The sequence below is a fragment of the Pollachius pollachius genome (genome assembly GCF_949987615.1).
Source record: "Pollachius pollachius genome assembly, chromosome: 7".
NCBI lineage: Eukaryota > Metazoa > Chordata > Actinopteri > Gadiformes > Gadidae > Pollachius > Pollachius pollachius.
The window spans coordinates 11,911,423-11,928,317 of record NC_136940.1 but is presented as its reverse complement, the minus strand read 5'-3'; the positions used below and the strand labels follow the sequence as shown (position 1 = coordinate 11,928,317).

At 47.8% G+C, this 16,895-nt stretch overlaps 2 protein-coding genes across 6 annotated transcripts in view; one reads left to right on the top strand and one right to left on the bottom strand.

Annotated features, from left to right (window-relative positions):
* The window catches only part of prrc2c (proline-rich coiled-coil 2C), a 39,562-nt gene extending 32,245 nt beyond the window's left edge, over nt 1–7,317 (top strand). For 2 of the 5 annotated variants that reach the window (XM_079739135.1, XM_079739134.1), the window contains exons 25-34: nt 1,347–1,547; nt 1,816–1,937; nt 2,071–2,225; nt 2,573–2,804; nt 2,974–3,096; nt 3,439–3,627; nt 4,171–4,271; nt 4,482–4,608; nt 5,025–5,285; nt 5,485–7,316. In XM_079739135.1, coding sequence (XP_079595261.1) covers nt 1,347–1,547; nt 1,816–1,937; nt 2,071–2,225; nt 2,573–2,804; nt 2,974–3,096; nt 3,439–3,627; nt 4,171–4,271; nt 4,482–4,608; nt 5,025–5,285; nt 5,485–5,751 — 1,778 coding nt within the window. In that variant the 3' untranslated portion in view covers nt 5,752–7,316. Of the gene's footprint in view, nt 1–1,346; nt 1,548–1,815; nt 1,986–2,070; nt 2,226–2,572; nt 2,805–2,973; nt 3,097–3,438; nt 3,628–4,170; nt 4,272–4,481; nt 4,609–5,024; nt 5,286–5,484 lie in introns of all 5 variants that reach the window. The other 3 variants (XM_079739132.1, XM_079739131.1, XM_079739133.1) reach the window with 2 other exon arrangements.
* Nucleotides 7,318–8,072: 755 nt separating this feature from the next.
* Nucleotides 8,073–15,062, bottom strand: myoc (myocilin). The gene is made up of 5 exons (XM_079739492.1): nt 14,288–15,062; nt 11,015–11,080; nt 10,825–10,917; nt 9,532–9,743; nt 8,073–9,170 (listed from the first exon to the last, which is right to left on the bottom strand). Exons 1-5 carry the CDS (start codon nt 14,772–14,774, stop codon nt 8,598–8,600), a joined length of 1,431 nt encoding a protein of 476 aa, XP_079595618.1. The 5' UTR covers nt 14,775–15,062; the 3' UTR covers nt 8,073–8,597.
* Nucleotides 15,063–16,895: the final 1,833 nt, after the last annotated feature.

Sequence of the window (16,895 nt, the reverse complement as noted above, 5' to 3'; positions counted from 1 at the left end):
ATGAGTAATACTGTATTACTCATGTTTCTGTATTACAAATACAGTTGTATAGTGCTCTAATCATTTTAGTATATATAATTAAAATTACTGATGTCAATATTTATTAAGAATTACATATTTAATTTAAAATTATTTACTTCCTAAATATTTTCCTCATTAAAAATGCGTTGTATTTCCACCAATTAATAGATGTATTGATAGTGGTATCGATAAAGACTCAGATCGTTAAGGAGTATCGAAAATGGTATCGATATCAATAAATATTAATGATCCCCATCCCTACCCAGGAGATGTGACCTGCTGGACCGTCTTCCTCCCAGTCTGCACTCAGAGCCCCTGTCATATCTACCGTACTAAATTAGTTGAGGTCCGCAGTGGCTCATGAGGTAGAGCCAGGTTGACAATTGAAGGGTTGCCAGTTTGAGCCCCTGCTTGGGATCGAGGTGCCCCGAGCAATACTCAGAGCTGGCTGTTGCCTTGCAAGGTTGACACCACTGTAGGTGTATATGAATGGGTGAATATTAGGCAATAAATGTAAAGTGCTTTTGAGTGGCCACTGGTTAGAATAGCGCTATATAAAAGCTGTCTATTTAAAATGTTGTTGCTGAGCACGGCCTGTTAACCAAACTCTGGTTGAACAGGGGGTTACTGTAAACGTTTTTACACTGCCAAATATTCACTGTCTTATTCACGCCTTTTTCCCGGTGTGGTTCGCGCGTTTACACTGCCCGAGGTAAATTGCCGGCTTGAGCTAGCACCCCAATTTACCCTCCCGGACCCTACACATATTGGCGGTTTCATTTTGATGTAAATGCGATTAGACCGCTCCGCGGTTCCAGGGGCGGGACTTGGGTAGAGGTGTTGATGCTTTGTCTCTACAACAGAGACAATTCTGCGATATCAACATGAGAAGTTCTAACTGGAGAGTCAGTTCAATTCGCGAGCTGCTGATCATTTGAGAGAAGGGGATGCAGTCCCATTAAACGAAGACGGGGAAAGCAAAATAAAGTATATGTTGGCGTTTTTGCACTTGTAAATAGGTAATCGTGTTTGTAGCATACACACGCAAATTATTCTAAAGAGGTCTGCTCTCCCTGCGTAGCCCCGCCCGAACCAAGAAAGCCCGTTCTGTGACTACGGGGGATTTTACCCCCTCGGTTTTACACAGGCAGGGCAGTGAAATGCGAAGCCGCGATCCAACTGGCTATTGCATAGTAGGTCCTGGTCGATCAGATACAAGGCACCCGGTAAATCCTGTAATTAAAACTGCAAATAAATATAGAGGAAATGTGCATGTGATGGATCATCAGAATGATCTAACTGACCATGCGTTCCTCGCCGAGTAGCCCCCGGGACATACACCACGTCCGCCCTGAGCACCAAGACCACCACCGCCTCAGACCCCCCCAACATCTGCAAGGTGAAGCCTCAGCAGCTGCAGGGCGTGGGCCTCTCTTCCTCGGGTTGCAGCTTCTCCCAGCTGGGCTGCGTGCCTCCTCTGCTGCCCCAGCAGACCCCCCAGGTCTACGTCTCCCAGTCTGCAGCAGGTGAGCTGAACACCAACTTCGTCTTGTTCCTGATCTCAGAGCTCTCAACTATCAGTTAAGTGAATGCTGCACACCGCATCTAAGGCAAATGACCAATAGTGAGTGGTACGAGATGATGAATGCTGAATTTCAGCCTTCTTTCAAACCCTTAACAGCGCATCAATTTAAAATTGGATTATAAGGCATTTTCGTGTGTCAATCTGATTTTTCATTCATCAAAAGTCCACCGATAATTGATTTATGGTCCGTTGTCTTGTGGTTTGTTTAGGTTCTGCAGCCCAGATTCCAGCCTTCTACATGGACACTAGCCACCTGTTCAGTGCCCCCCACCCACGCCTGGCTCCCCCATCACTGGCCCAGCAGCAGGGTTACCAACCTGGACTTTCCCAGGTACGGATCCAGAGCGCCAGCATGCAGGGAACTCGGAATGTTCTGATGGTAATACCTGTGAAAGGAATGGTTGATCGGGAACGCCGTGAATGTCCTGTATTGAGTTCCATTTCTCCCACTCTCATCCCTGTAGACTACGGCGGTGCAGCAGATTCCCATCCCCATCTATGCTCCTCTGCAGGGGCAGCCTCAGCACCAACACACCCACCAGGCCCAGTTGGGCCTCGGTTCCGGCCCGTCCGTCTCTCAGCCCCAGGACCTGTTCAGCTCCTCACTGCAACCCTACCGGTACAGGCTCCAGTCACCCCCTCCAGCACAACTACTACCATTCAATCCTACCATCCTAACCAGTGACGTGTTTGTTCAATAACCCACATCTACACAAAAAAAGGCGTAACGATTTGCAGACTTTTGTTTAATTTGTGAAAGCTTTTATATTTTATGAATATATTATAAAAAAAATAATAATTGGGAAATTGTACAAATATACTTACCTTAAAACCTCATTAAAGGGCAAGTAAACCCAAGTTTTAACACAACTCCTGCCTTCGGTGTGTGTGTGTGTGTGTGTCTCCGAAACAGATCCGATGTAGGGGTTTACTACCCCTTTTAAAACGATGTCTGTCCTCCACCAGGTCTCAGCAGCCCTTCATGCAGAGTAACCTTTCCCAGCCCTCAATGATGCTATCGGGGCCCTCGCTGCACAGCTATGCCGGCGTCCAGGCCTCAGACCTGGGCAAGCCTCAGTCCAGCCTGGCCTACCAGCAGCCTTCGTCCGCCCAGCATATCCCTATACTGTTCGAGCCACAGCTCAACCAGCCCTCTGGCATGGGCAGCTCACAGCTCATGGATACACACCTTATGCAGGTGGATTCATCCACTTATATTTTCGTGTATATTAAAACACTGGATTAACTGCTGTTCATAGCTTTTGTAATGTTTTTGATAAAATGCAGGGATTTCAGTACTCGTACATTTCAGTACTCGTACTTAATATTCCCAATGCAAACATCTTGACCACCAGTGTGTGTTTCAGGCTCGGCAGGGGATGAATCAGCATTCCAACATGTACTCGGGACACGGACACACACATGGACATGGCCACGGACAGAGTAGTTACTATAGCAACACACAGTCTGCTAGCTCCGCAATGCAACAGGTAATATGCACACTATGAATGGACTATATATTGATCAACTATGTTTCTTCCACTAATGTCTTGGCAGTTTCATATTATTAGTATTATTAGTATCCCTTTATATATTGCAGCAGGTTGAACTATGTGCAGATGGAGAACACAATAGAGAATTATTGTAATACACCAGAACCTTGGAGATTCCAGTGTTGTCATCAACGTATTTTCTTTTCGTCTGTTCAAAGACGCTTCATCCAGTTCGTTTTAAGTAATACATCTAGTCACGATAAAAGCATGATCACACATGGATGGATCATGATAATTTGCTATGCTCCCCTTTATAATGCTGCTCTGCTTTTCGTCCAGGTCCCTCTGCCTGGCTCTCAGCTCTCCCTGTCAACCTATGGCTCTGGTGCCGGCCAACCCCTGCTGACGCTGCCCCATACCCCGCCCCAGGCTCAGCCCGGCTCCATGGGCCGGCAGCCCCCAGTGTCGCAGGCGTATAGGAACATGATGGGCCACAACCCTGGCATGATGCAGCCCCCAACCAGCAAGGTACGGCCTCTGTAGCATTTGGGACAGGAGCGGGCAGGGACCTCATAATTCCATATCACAATGATTTTTGATCACTGATTGAGTATTTATTGCGATTCTGTAAATAGCAATAACTTTTTGCTATTTTCCCCATCACTCTGATGCATAGTTGGAAGGGAAAGGGTGGGATGAATCCTCCTCTACATAGTCCATGTTGTATAGGACAGGTCCAGAAGTTAAAAAAGTATGACACATCATACAAATTCACATAACACGGAACAACGATAATTATAAAGTGTCATAAACAATATTTATAAAATGTAGTGTCTATGTACGAAAAGAAGTGTGAGGAAGCCGAAGCCTTTGTATTCCCACCACTTATTCAACTGCTCATAATTATCTGCTATGAATTTATCAGTTTTATACAACTATTTACCTAATGTGCATCAAATTATTTGTATTTATACAATACTCAAAAATAATCAAACGAAAACAAAGAAGATAACAAAACCCCCCCCAATCACCTATCCCAATATTATGAAAATAACTGTGTGTTGGGTACAGATGGACATGGACTTGAAGCTGTTTGGTGGTGGAATGGACGTAAAGCCTGGAACTCCACCCATCAACGCCAGAAGCACCACACCCACCTCCAGCCACTACAGGTAAAATATCCACCTCCAGTCTCTAGAGGTAGACTACACCCACCTCCAGTCATTACGGATACAATGCACACCTCCAGTCTCTAGAGGTAAACCCCACCCCCCCTAGAGGTAAACCCCACCCACCTCCAGTCCCTAGAGGTAAACCCCACCCACGTCCAGTCACTAGAGGTATGACTCCTGTCATTGACGTTTCTGTACGTCTGGCGGCAGGGCCAGCTCCACTTCTCCCAGCAGCCAGTCCAGTAAGATGAACAGCATGCTGTACCAGAAGCAGTTCCAGCCTAGCTCCGCCGGTATGAGGATGACCCCACACTTCCCTGGCCAGTACAACCCACAGGTGAACATGCAGACTCGCTTTTTTCTACTACCTTTATTTAGCATGAATATCTGCTTAAAGATCCCCATCATACTTTTTTTAAGGGTTAATTATTGCATTTGGGGGTACTACTAGAATACCGTTAGATTCCTGTATGTTAGAATTACCCCTTATTCTCACACTGTTAATTTCAGTTTTGTATCATGTATCATCAAGTTGTCAACATTGCGGGTATCAGGGAGGCGCGACTTCTGCACTTCAGCACCGCCCCTGGCACAGTCTGAAAGTTTGAGTGCAAACAAGCTGTTTTCACACACTTAATGAGGGGCATTCTCAGTGTCTCCTCCTCAGTCTCTCTTCCTGGTTCTGACTTCGATTTTAGAAAAATCATTATCACCCCTTTAACTGTTCTTGTATTTCTCCTCCTCCTGACTCAGATGCTCTCCCAGCCCAACATGGTGTCCCCTCTGGTCCGCCCTCCCCACGCCTCCTCCTTCGCAGGGGGCGTCCAGCGCTCTATGGGTCAGCCAATGTCTCCCACTCTGTCCCAGGGTTTGATGCCTCACCCCCGACCCCTGCACCCGCTGCACAGCCAGCACCCACAGCACAGCCAGCACCCACTGCGGGCTCCCCCGGGACCCTCCCTCGTGCCCAGAGGCAACCACCAATCCGCGATGAAGGCAGAGCATGACCTCAAGGTCTGTGGCTTTTCTTTACCTTCGTCTTTCGACTTTGTCAATGTTTGTTGTCACCAGTATCCCTGAGATGGTAAGCCCCTCTGCGTGGTGCCTGGTGTGTTTCTGGTAACCACGGCTGTGTGTTGACATTGGCTAGCGTCTCATGATAAGCCCATGCCGTTGCAGTAGCGCTCCAGCTGACAGTTTGTGTGTCCTGCAGGCCAAGCAGAGGGCCGAGGTGCTCCAGTCCACCCACAAGTTCTTCGAGCAGCAGCAGCAACAGCAGCAGATGAAGACCCCTCAGGTCAACAAGGTGTCCCGCCTCGATCAAAACAGCAAGCCCCCCCATGAAACCATGGCCTCCAACCACCAGTCGGGGGGCCTCTTGGAGCGCCCAGAGTCCGACAAGCCTCCCCTATCCCTGGGGAAGCCTATTCGGACTGGCCCCATCAAGCCACAGGCCATCAAACCAGAGGAGGGCAAGTAAAAGGCCACGCGCTCCCATGGAAAAGAAAAATGCTGACGGGGAATACAGGAGCGACGCCAGCTCCTTTCCTTCCAACCTCCACCCGCTTCCCCTACTTCCCTTCCATCAGCCCTGGGGAAGAGGGGGGGAGGGGGAGGTTAAAGATGAAAATGGTTATACAGTTGGTTACCCAGAATGCACATCTTGGAGAATCCCCCCTCCCCCAGCCTCTCCCTTCCTTGCAGTGTTGGTATTTGATTAGTCTGCGCCCTGTGCGTTAGATGGCTGAGGTGGGGTAAATATATCACGGCCCACTCTTACGCAGACAAAAGATTAGTTTGCCGTTTTAATAGCGCTTTGGTTATTATTATTTTCTTCTCTTTTCTTGCCTTGTTTCTTCCCAAATAGAAGTGGAACCTAAGGGCAGGACAGTCTTCTCTTTGGGATAGGAGCTGATCTTTGTTTTTTGGAGTTGGAGTTGGAAAACCAATCGTAACTACTGAGATGGGTAACGATATTTACTAAACTCAAGTTGTGTGCATGTGTGCAAATGCTCTGCACAACACTACCACACGTGTACACCCCCCCCCCAATTCTCCATCTCGGTCAAAGGTCTCATCCACATTCACTGAACACAGTGTAGAATCAGGATGGTTTAGGGTTTGTTTTTGTATTCACAAAAGATAATGTGAGCGTTGAGCAGTTGATTTTGATTTACTCACTGATTAGTCTGCCTGCAAGCCTTTACTCCTGCCTTCAGCGCTCTTCTTCTTGCCTGATAATCCAGACCAAGCAGTGTGTGTGTGTGTGTGTGTCTGGAAGGTATGGGGTTGGTATGCTTGTATCTCTTCTGTATATTTAGCCAAAGGGTAAGCAGGGCAAAGATGACGTCACAGGGCCTTTTTCAGAGAACCACAGCGGGGTTTTTTGATTAGAGTTGCTATCAGTTGTTTGGAAAACGGTTACCCCCCCCCCCCCCCCTCACATCTCTCCACTTATTCACCGGTCAAGACCATCCATGTTGACTTGCTGTTTTTACACACAAACTACACACACGTTTTACTGTAAACCATCCGGAACTGCTGCTATGGACGGTGCAGCCCCGGCGGGGATCTAGCAGGGGCAGGGGCCCACCTCAAGGAATACAACAGGCGAGGGCTCAGGCCTTTCTTTGTTTTTGTATTTCTAACCAATCCGTGTGTATGAGAGTGTCACATGAAGAGGCAGGAGAGATTCAGAGAGGGCGGGCGAGAAAAGAAGCCTGAAGATTCTGAAGTTTTAAAGGCATTCTGGCAGACAGACTCTTCTGTTTCGTATTTTGTTTGGTTACGTTTTCTTTAATCATTGAAGGAGAGCTGCCAGTGCTGCCCTCTCTTGCCTTGGTGTCTTCACTGCAGGCTCTCACCAAACGATGCTCTCACCTGGATGGGTCACAGCAGCAAGTGTCCCCTGGATAATGTACAATAGTATGCAGCCTTGCAGAGGGTTGGGGAAGGGGGGGGGGGTCTTGTGTTGTGGGAGATATGATGAGTGAGGGAAGGGCAATTCATGGTTTAGTTCATTTTTCTCCTTTGTGTTCTCATAGTATTTGTACAGGGGTTTCATCGCTGTATTAAAAATGTACCGTCTTATTTACATTCTCTTTGGTTTGGTTACAGAAACTAATAAAATAATATGCTGTTAAAATGTTACAGATGGTCTTGTCTTTTAAACATTGTGATCACAAGTGATCACACGTTGCATCCACACAGGGGCAGTTTTTTCTTTTGAAACAGATTAATAAACCTGTGTATTTTTTTTTTTTTTTACTGCAGCTATTTACTATATTAAAACATCTGAATTAGAACAGTTCAAGGAAAAAAAATTGCTATCCGCAAGTAACTTCTCAATTATTTTTTATACAGTCCTTCACGTCTATAGGGAAAAAAGGAGTTGACCGCAGCTTTCAGCCGCCAACTGTCCGAAAAATGATAACGGTAGAACTCAAGATGCTCAATAGGAAACATGCATGGTGCAGGCTTGAGCCACAACCACCAGGTATCTACTCGCACAATTGAAGATTAAAACCTATAATCTGATCTGGGCGAAAGTGGGAGTTCAATTTATTTTGCTGATTTGTTTTGACCCATGTTGCTGGAGCCGGGGCTCTGTAAACAAATATAAATTAGTCCCGCGGTAGTTAATGTTTCAAATCGTCACAGAGCATTCCGTCCGAGGCTCCATGCCGTCTCCACGAGTTCTGCTATAACGGACTGCTGGATCCGAGAATACCAGGTAACAGACAATGAAGATGAAAGAAAAACTCAACCATTTTATTTTATTAACAACTTTAATGTGAATGTTACCTAGTGGTGACTACAGCGCATTAGGCACATGCGAAAGGATGATGCATTCTAGAGAGGGCAAACTTCCCAGTTTAACACCGTAGGGCGCATTACACCAAACAAATTAAACTAGTCAATACAACGTTCCAAAGCCAAACATGGACATTTCCATCATAAAATACTGCATAGATAAATCAAAGAAAACATCATACACCTGGCATAAAGACTGTACAAAAATAACGTGTTTGTGTGGGCCATGCCACAACAAAACCTTCCAGAAACCTAAAAACCGTACAAAAAAAATAAGATTAAATACAAAAATACTCTATCTGATCCTGAACACTGGTTCTCACTCTGGTGGTTGGTTAAGCTGAACTATGCATGGTTATGGATGATGTGTCTAACAATCCCACCACATGGTTATGTGCTTAAGAGTCTTTGAAGCAAGCAGGATGTTTGTGTTTGTATGTGTCTGTGTATGAGAAAGCCACTTGTAATGGGCATGTGTCAAAATTGACCCATCCCTGTCCTTCTGATGGGCTACTATTGCCGGCCAAATCTAGTGTCGTACGAGATCATGTGGAAGTTGTCCCAGGCTAAGAGCTTCTTCTGGGCGGGGTTGTAGTCGATCATGCTGGTGTAGCGGAACTTGTTCTTGAAGGGTATGGCCACGGCCTTGGACTGGCTGGTCTCTGTGTCATACACGTGGTTGACGGTGGTGTTGGGCGAGGTGTAGCTGGCCACGGTGTAAAGCTTGCCGCAGATCATGAAGGAGTTGGCAACCGAGTTCTTCCGGATGTTCGTCTCCCAGCTCCTCCTCACCTCCAGGGTGTCAGGGTCCAGCTTGGAGATCACGATGGCGCCCTTGGCTTTGCTGGTGGAGTAGACGGCCCACAGCCCACTCTCGTCCACGGCTAGGTCAATGTCCGTGTAGCCTCCCCACGAATAGGGGAACTGGCCGTGGAAGCCGGCGTGGGGCAGGTCGCGGCGGGCAGCGATGCTCTCGGAGGACAGGTCATAGCGCAGGATTGTGCGGCTGCGGCGACGCTGGTAGTACAGGGAGCCGCGGTACAGGGTCGCGCCGGTGCTCTCCACGGCCTCCGGCAGCAACATCACCTTGAGGGACGGACAGCAGTTTATAGGAGGACACGACATGCATAAACCCACTGCCGAAAAAGCACATTTCGGGTCAAATGAAGTAATCTATACAGGAATTGTATGGAAGAGTCCCCTGACTCAATGCCCTGTAGATTTGGCAGTAGGTGTTATCATAGATCAATGCAAGACTGAGGTACCCTTTCTTCAATGTCACTTTTCTAACTAAGTATTAGGGTTTTTTCCATCCCTATTTGTTGGCAAGATGACTAAGGCCTACTTTGCACAGAACAAAGTATGAAAGCACTAGTGTCTATATCATTGCATCAAGGACACCTTGCACACACTTACACCTAAGCTGGGTTGTGTGCAACCTGCTCACCTTGGAGGGGAAGCCCTTTGAGAGTTGCTCCATGTCTTCATATCCAAAGAGCTGTCGCACGTCAGAGCCCACTGTGTCGATCCTCCACACCATGTTTGGCCCGTAGGTGGACACAGCTTCTGGGTCCTGCATCCACACACCGTATTTACCTGCGATGGTGTCAGCCTTCCTGTGGATGACTGGCTCGCCCACCGAGAGCAGGTGGCCACAGCCTAGGGAGGACAGAAGGTGGAATCAGGAGAAGGAACACAGCAAAGAAGACATTGTTCTCTATTTAAAACTCTTTTGCTGCTGCACATTTTTAATGGTTATAATTCTTAGTAATGCTGAGGAACAAAGAAGAAATGTAGCAGCCATCACTAGACGTAGTGGAGGATTTGGGTTACTGGTATACAGGAACCAAAAGTACAGGTAATCATCAGAGGAAGGAGAATCAAATGCTTGTGTTGTAGGTGAATTGACTACAAGAGGAAGGTAGGAGCCATGAGATGGTCTCACATCTCTGTTAATCAAATAAAACTTTAGCTGAGTCACCAGGGACTGAGCAGTAGCAGCAGCACCAGCAGCTTGGATACTGCTCACCCTGGGCAGGAAGCCTCTCGCTGGAAGAAAGCACAAGACCTCCACCACACATATAATTATCTCTTCCTAAAATACCCCGGCGAGGCCCCGTGCGTCAGGCCCTGCCTCTGGGTTTAGACTTATATATTATAAATACACACATTACTGAGTTACAGCTCTTTGTGGCTGGGCCCTTGTCCAAGAGGATGAAATGTGGTGCACATGCTTCCCATCCGCATGTGTATTTTCTAAAATGATCACCTCCGACTATAAAGATGCTGGTGTATCAATCAGGTGTATCGATCGAGGGAACAGGTGTGGCTATACACCAGGAAGCCAGTAGTGTGTGTGTCGGGGGGATGCTGTAGAACGCCTTGTTGCACATATTGCATGGGTCTGAAGGGACTGCCCGAGCACTGGCATTTCCTACCTAAATGTTGCAATATTAATAGCAGTATTTGCTTTTATGCCGTCAGCAAAGGACTCAGAAGGTTTCAATGGATTTTTTGGGGGGGATGTTTAGATGGATAAAATAACCTGAACTTGATAGCGGACTCCACAACGTGTGTGTGTGTGTGTGTGTGTGTGTGTGTGTGTGTGTGTGTGTGTGTGTGTGTGTGTGTGTGTGTGTGTGTGAGAGAGAGAGAGCGAGAGCAGGAGAGATAATGAGAGAAACGGAGTGGCAGATAGATAATGAGAGCGACAGAGACTGAGAGCGAGAGAGGGAGAGACCTGAGGTGTCTTCCGGGCGGTCAGGAGCTGGAACCTCTGTCACTTCAGCCTTCATCTCTTGAAACCCTGGACCTGAAAACTCCCAAGTGGGGTCTTGAGCACAGATATTAGGATGGAGATATTAGAGCGGATGGATGATTATGGATTGATGAACATAACATGAACCACACTGCTGTCCGATCGGTCTCACCCCTTAAACTGCCAGTGTGTCCCTGACTGTTTGGCCTGCCCATCAGGTGAGACATGGCACTGGAACCTATAGACACACACGCAAACATACAAAGATGCACATCGTTTATTCAGCAACAATAAATATAATTCACATTTTTGTATATTTTAAGATGTTGTTTTCTTATGAACTGGCTATGGTGAGGACTATGGGTCGGTTTTCGGGCAGGACAGGACACAAGACCCATAGGTTGGTATGAGGCCAGTGACAGCAGGAATCAAACACCCATGAACAGATTCCCAGCTGCCAAGGAGCCAGACCGGCGCTAGATGGCCTTGCACAACACACACACTCAGTCACACACAATAATAGTATCACATACACGCACGCACACACACACACACACACACACGCACACACACACACACACACACACACACACACACACACACACACACGCGCGCACACTCATGGCCCATTACAAGACAGTAAACAGTGAGTCTTACAAACCAGAAGGTCTCTGTGGGTCCTCTGGCTGCATACTGTCAGCCATCAATCACTCCCGGCTAACTGGAGAAGCTCCCCCTAAAAATGTGCCTCCACATCTTACCTGTCTCTTTTTTCCCTCACTTTATTTCTCTCTCTCTCTCTCTCTCTCTCTCTCTCTCTCTCTCTCTCTCTCTCTCTCTCTCTCTCTCTCTCTGAAGCCCCCCCCCCCCCCCCCCCCCCCCCCCCGCTTTAAATCTACCCACATTAAACCTTCTTGAGCTATTTACACAATACTACCATGTTAAACATGTCTGGGGTTTGATAAAACCCCCAAAAAGGCCAAAGTAACAGCGGATGGTTCACTGACATGAACAAACACATGTAAAGTGTTTACACGAGAACCAAACAGGCACGAGTAAAGGCATTGTGTGTGTGAGTGTGTGTGTGTGTGTGTGTGTGTGTGTGTGTGTGTGTGTGTGTGTGTGTGTGTGTGTGTGTGTGTGTGTGTGTTTTCAAGCACGTGTGTGTTTATGTGCGTGCTAATGAAACATCAGTTCTAATGCTGGCAAAAAAAGTGGGTAGATCCCACTGTTTGCACCGTTGGGCACTGTGTTTAAATGACACAGCATGAGCCTGAACATTGACAGCCCAGATGAACTAAGTGCTTGTCAATCCTGAGCTATAAAGGGGTACAGAGTGGGCTGGTCTTGTAATGGATGATGGAAGGTAATTGTTTAAATGGCGATGACATTTAAGGATAAATAATTGAAATAAGTGGAGGAAGTATAGAAAGATAATATGAAAAGTGAGCGATGTGAGGGTGATGTTTCCTGGAACATGGCCTGAAGTGTGGACAACAGGTCAATACAGAGGCTGCAGTCTTGCCTGATTTGCTTTGAACTCCCTCTCCATTCCCACAAGGCCCGGCCATTCATCTTCAGGAATACACACAATCTCTTCCTGTCTGTGTTTTCACCTGTGTGTCTGAGGTGGGGGGGGGCTCTTCCACCAATGCCATTGGTGGAAAAAGCAGCAATGGCTAAACGCCAAGAATATACAGGGTACCAAAACACAACCGAACGCTGTTCCCCTCAGGAGGCTACAGTTTGAGGCTCACACTGGCCTGATCAACCCCTGGTGAGCAAGAGCTGAGAGGAGTTTAGCCAGAGCCAGCTCCGGGCCTCCTAGGCGTCTCCACGTGGCGCTCCATCTGTTCCTTTTGATTCAGTGAAAGTTCTCCACAGTTTGATTCAGCATTCACCTTTTATGGATCTTTTAAGATCTTTAAGAGCCTTAAAATCGTTGCACTGCTCTTAACGTATGCATTGTTTATTGGGCAGCTGAATTCAGAAATAGTGTTAAGCAAAGCGCCTTTGCTTTTCTTTGGCACTTTGACTGATAATCTTGGAGGAATTTAATCGATGAAGGAATGTCAATTTAATAAAGAGAATGATCTAGGGTCTGGAGTCTTGAAATTATGAGAGCATTTTCCCTGTGTTTTCATAACTTTTCAAGGGCCAACAGCAGAGGGCGATGACGGTCCGACCCTGAAGAGAACAACGTTGTGGCAGAGAAAGAATGTGGTGGAGCTCGGAGACTAATTGGAACAATATTTGCTCCCTGCAAAACTGCAAACACACTGAAATGCCAGAGATTAACCCTGCTCTCTAAGGCTCTTTGTAGCCCCCCCCCTACCGGGGTCTTTCTCTGTGGCCCGTTGGCGTCAACAGAGCCTAGAGGTTAGGGCTGGAGTGTCGCCCGGTCCACCCAACCCTGCATCACATTTCAGCTTCCCGCCGCCCCCTTCTCCCCTCACAGTCATTCCTGGCGCTCTCCATATACCAAACTTGTTGGGGGGATGGGAGGGGTGCAGGGGATCACCAGTCATAAAGCTTTGGTCCTGCAGCTTCATAAATACTGAGTCCTGGCTGGGCCAAACTCACCCCCTTAAACAGGCAGGAAGCAAGGCACTGAAATATGAACCAGGGACCTCTGCAGGCATATGTGGATGGCGAACACACCAACACAGAACCACCAACACACACACACACACACACATACACACACACATACACAAAAGCACACACGCCCACAAGCACACATACACACATACACACACACACACGCACAAATACACACACACATTCTATTTCAGGTACTAAGACATGAGGCCACACATATTTTATGTTTTCCAGATACACAAACACACCAGCACACATGAAAGCATACAGATACAATTGTAGGTCGAAGCATTAACCTTTCTCACTTCTGTGAATTATAGTCCTATCAGAGCCTATAGCTCCATCGATTCGAAGATCTTCCCCGCACACACACACACACACACACACACACACACACACACACACACATGTAAACACATGAAATTCTGTGCACTTGCAACTCTGGCATTCTGTGAATCCGTGTGCATTCCATACAAGGAGCACGTTTGCTTGGCATCAAATTCCTACTTCCCGCTTCAGCCTCATCCTTGGGTTACATCCCCAGAGAAGTCTTTAAACACACTCATTGACAGCAAACAAAGATGACTCGCTGCCTTTGCCTGGGCTTTTGCCCTGATAAGTGGGCTTAGATCCCAGCCTTCAGATTGTTACCATATCCTCAGGCTTTGCCTCTTACAGAGTAACCCTCCAAATTATCATTAGTACAGAGAGAAATTAATTGAATGTTAAAATAAAGCTATTCAAACTCTTCATCCAATATTATAGTATCAATATTATCCATATATCCATAAATCAGATGCTATTCTAATACTGTTTTGTGGCATCTGAGAAGAGGATCTCTTACCTCCAGAGGGTCTGTCCAGACTGCTGTCCTGCAGGGCTGGGTTGACGGTTTGCGGGGTCCTCTGCGGAGGACAGGGTCTGTTCCCCAGATTCTCCATCTCCTTCTTCATGTCCTCCATGCGCCGTTGCAAAGCCTCCAGCTCCCCTTCCAGGAGCTGCTTCTCACCCCGTAGCAGGTTCCTCTCGCCCACCACCTGGTCCAGGACGTCCCGGAGCCCCGGCTCAGATCCGGAGCTCGTTGACCCCGACCCTGCGTCCCCGGCGGCCAGCCGGGACACCAGCGCCTCTAGCAGGCCCAGTCTGGTCTTCAGCCCCTCCAGCTCAGGACCGCTGGCCCCCTGGGGACAGCTGGCCTCGCGGGGGCTGGCCACTGTGAAAGAGTACTGGCACAGGCCGCTGCGGTCGTTGCCCCTCCACATGGAGGCCCGGTCCTGTGCCTGGCTGCCCAGGAGCAGCGTGCACACGCACAGAGACAGGAGCATGAGCATTCTGGTCTGGTGGGGAAGAAAGATCCTTCCCAGCCGAAAGGTGGGGGCTCTATTTACGGCAGGATGAAGGTATGGAAGACTGTTCCTTTCCTTGTCTCTCGATCTTCCTTCTCTTGATGTTGATGTGGTGGTGGAGCTCTGCCTGGTCTGGTTCCACTCTGTCCTGCCCCACTTCTGGATGTATTCTCCTAACACAGCCGCTGAATACCTCAGTGAATTGTTGTTCTTCCTCTTCTTGCCCTGCTGTTATTTGGAGGCGTGTCTCTTTCTCTCTCTATCTTCTCTTTGAACAGGTCTGTAACTCTGAACGTCTTTCTAGAAGCTCACAGATATTTATACATTCGGAGAGGGAGGGAGAGAGAGGGTGGTGGTGTTGGCAGGCGTGGTGTGTGTGTTTGGGGGGGGGGGGGCAGAGAGGGGAAGAGGTGAGATGAGATGAGGAGGGGGAGTGAAAGAAAGCAGGGAGGGAGGTAAAGAAGCGTGGGAGGGGGGAAAATGTTTTTTAGGGATTTTCTCAGCGACGACAACATTCCATCCACCTGTCTGTGTGTATGTGTGTGTGTGTGTGTGTGTGAGTGGTCTGCGTCTTAATCATTATACAAGTGTGTGAGTGATAGCAAGAAAGAGAGAAGAAAGTAGTGGCCATACAAGTATGTGTATCTGTTCAGTCGTGAGAAAGGCTTTGGGTAGATTTCAGAATGTGCGTTCTTGTAGATTCTCGAATGACAATGTCCTCATGCCCAAATGTCTCATCTTTCAATTGATCTCTCGATTAGAGCCAGATCAAACTCAGTCATGCACTCATTGACTCAGTTCTTCTTCAGACACCGGAGGAAGTCACCTTTCCACTGATAATTGCTCATATCCAGTTTGTCCAAGGGAATGGTTGCCTGGCTATTGGCCCCAGCGAGGCAGGGTAAGCTGGTCATGTGTGGGATACGGTTAGCTCTAGAGGAAACAGTGTCCCCTTTCACACTGGTAGGGCCCTAGAATGTGACGCAAGTAAGGTAAGGCATTTAACCCAGGAACACCAAGGGTTAAAAGCCTGTTGATTACTTGATCCCTGGTGATCGCTAAATTAAACAGACTGTTACAGACTATACAGAGTTTGTAATGACGAGATGAGTGTTTGATTCAATACAAAGAGTAGGTGTGTGTGTCATGTGCGTGTCTGTGTGTGTGTGTGTGTGTGTGTGTGTGTGTGTGTGTGTGTGTGTGTGTGTGTCATGTGCGTGTCTGTGTGTGTGTGTGTGTGTGTGTGTGTGTGTGTGTGTGTGTGTGTGTGTGTGTGTGAAAAAGAGGGAGAGAGAGGTGAGAAATTTCTATTCCATAAGGAGCAGGAACTTCTTTCCCCTCAGCTTTCACCTCTGGAAACCCTTGAAACTCCCAGCTCTGACCCACAAATATTTGGCGGGAGGTAATGAACTATCTTTTCTCATCACTTTGTTTAAACTCGTCATCCCTCCATCCATCCATCCATCATCTCACCCCATCCATCCCACTCCATCCATTCACGTCTGTTAGCCTACTTGTCCATCAATCCATCTGCCTGCATGAACTCCCGAACCCTTCCTACCATGAAAACATCACCTGACCCATATCTTTCACTTATGGGGGGGCAGAGAGTGAAGGGGCCGAGGGTGGGTAAGTGGGTGGCTCAGGGGTGACAGAAGAGGGAAACGCCAGTATTCTACAACTTGATAGTCAAAGGTCAGCAGAGACGGCTATATATTCTCATGACACACGCCTCCTCCCCTTCCCAATGGGTTACTGCGCTCTCTTTTCATAACCTCTCTGTTATTAGGGGAACATTTCTTCACATTCAGAGGTGAGGCTCGTCTCCCGATCAAAGAGCAGGAACCTGGATGGTAGACTGATAAGCTATCCCGAGTTATTCTGTTGTCATGCCGATAACTATAGACGGCCTGTATCAAGTGCAGGCCCAGTTGCCGTGTAGAAAATGTCCACTCCACTACCCCCTTCACTGCGGGGCGCGTTCATCTCTCCAAGCGGCCGGTCCCTGGCCGGCGCTGGACAGAGTGCGTGTTTGGTCGATTAATGTGGGTTGGCGGTAACCTCATCCATCCTGAAGTTGAGTTCTGTTTCATATGACTAATTTCA

Bases quoted from the DNA above. Each gene is read 5' to 3' on its own strand.
- myoc (XM_079739492.1), bottom strand. From the start codon at position 14,774: ATGCTCATGCTCCTGTCTCTGTGCGTGTGCACGCTGCTCCTGGGCAGC. The intron at 11,081-14,287 runs GTAAGAGATCCT...GTGTGTCTATAG, and splicing joins TCTGGACAGACCCTCTGGAG to GTTCCAGTGCCATGTCTCAC. The intron at 9,171-9,531 runs GTGAGCAGGTTG...CCGTCCCTCAAG, and splicing joins CAAAGGGCTTCCCCTCCAAG to GTGATGTTGCTGCCGGAGGC.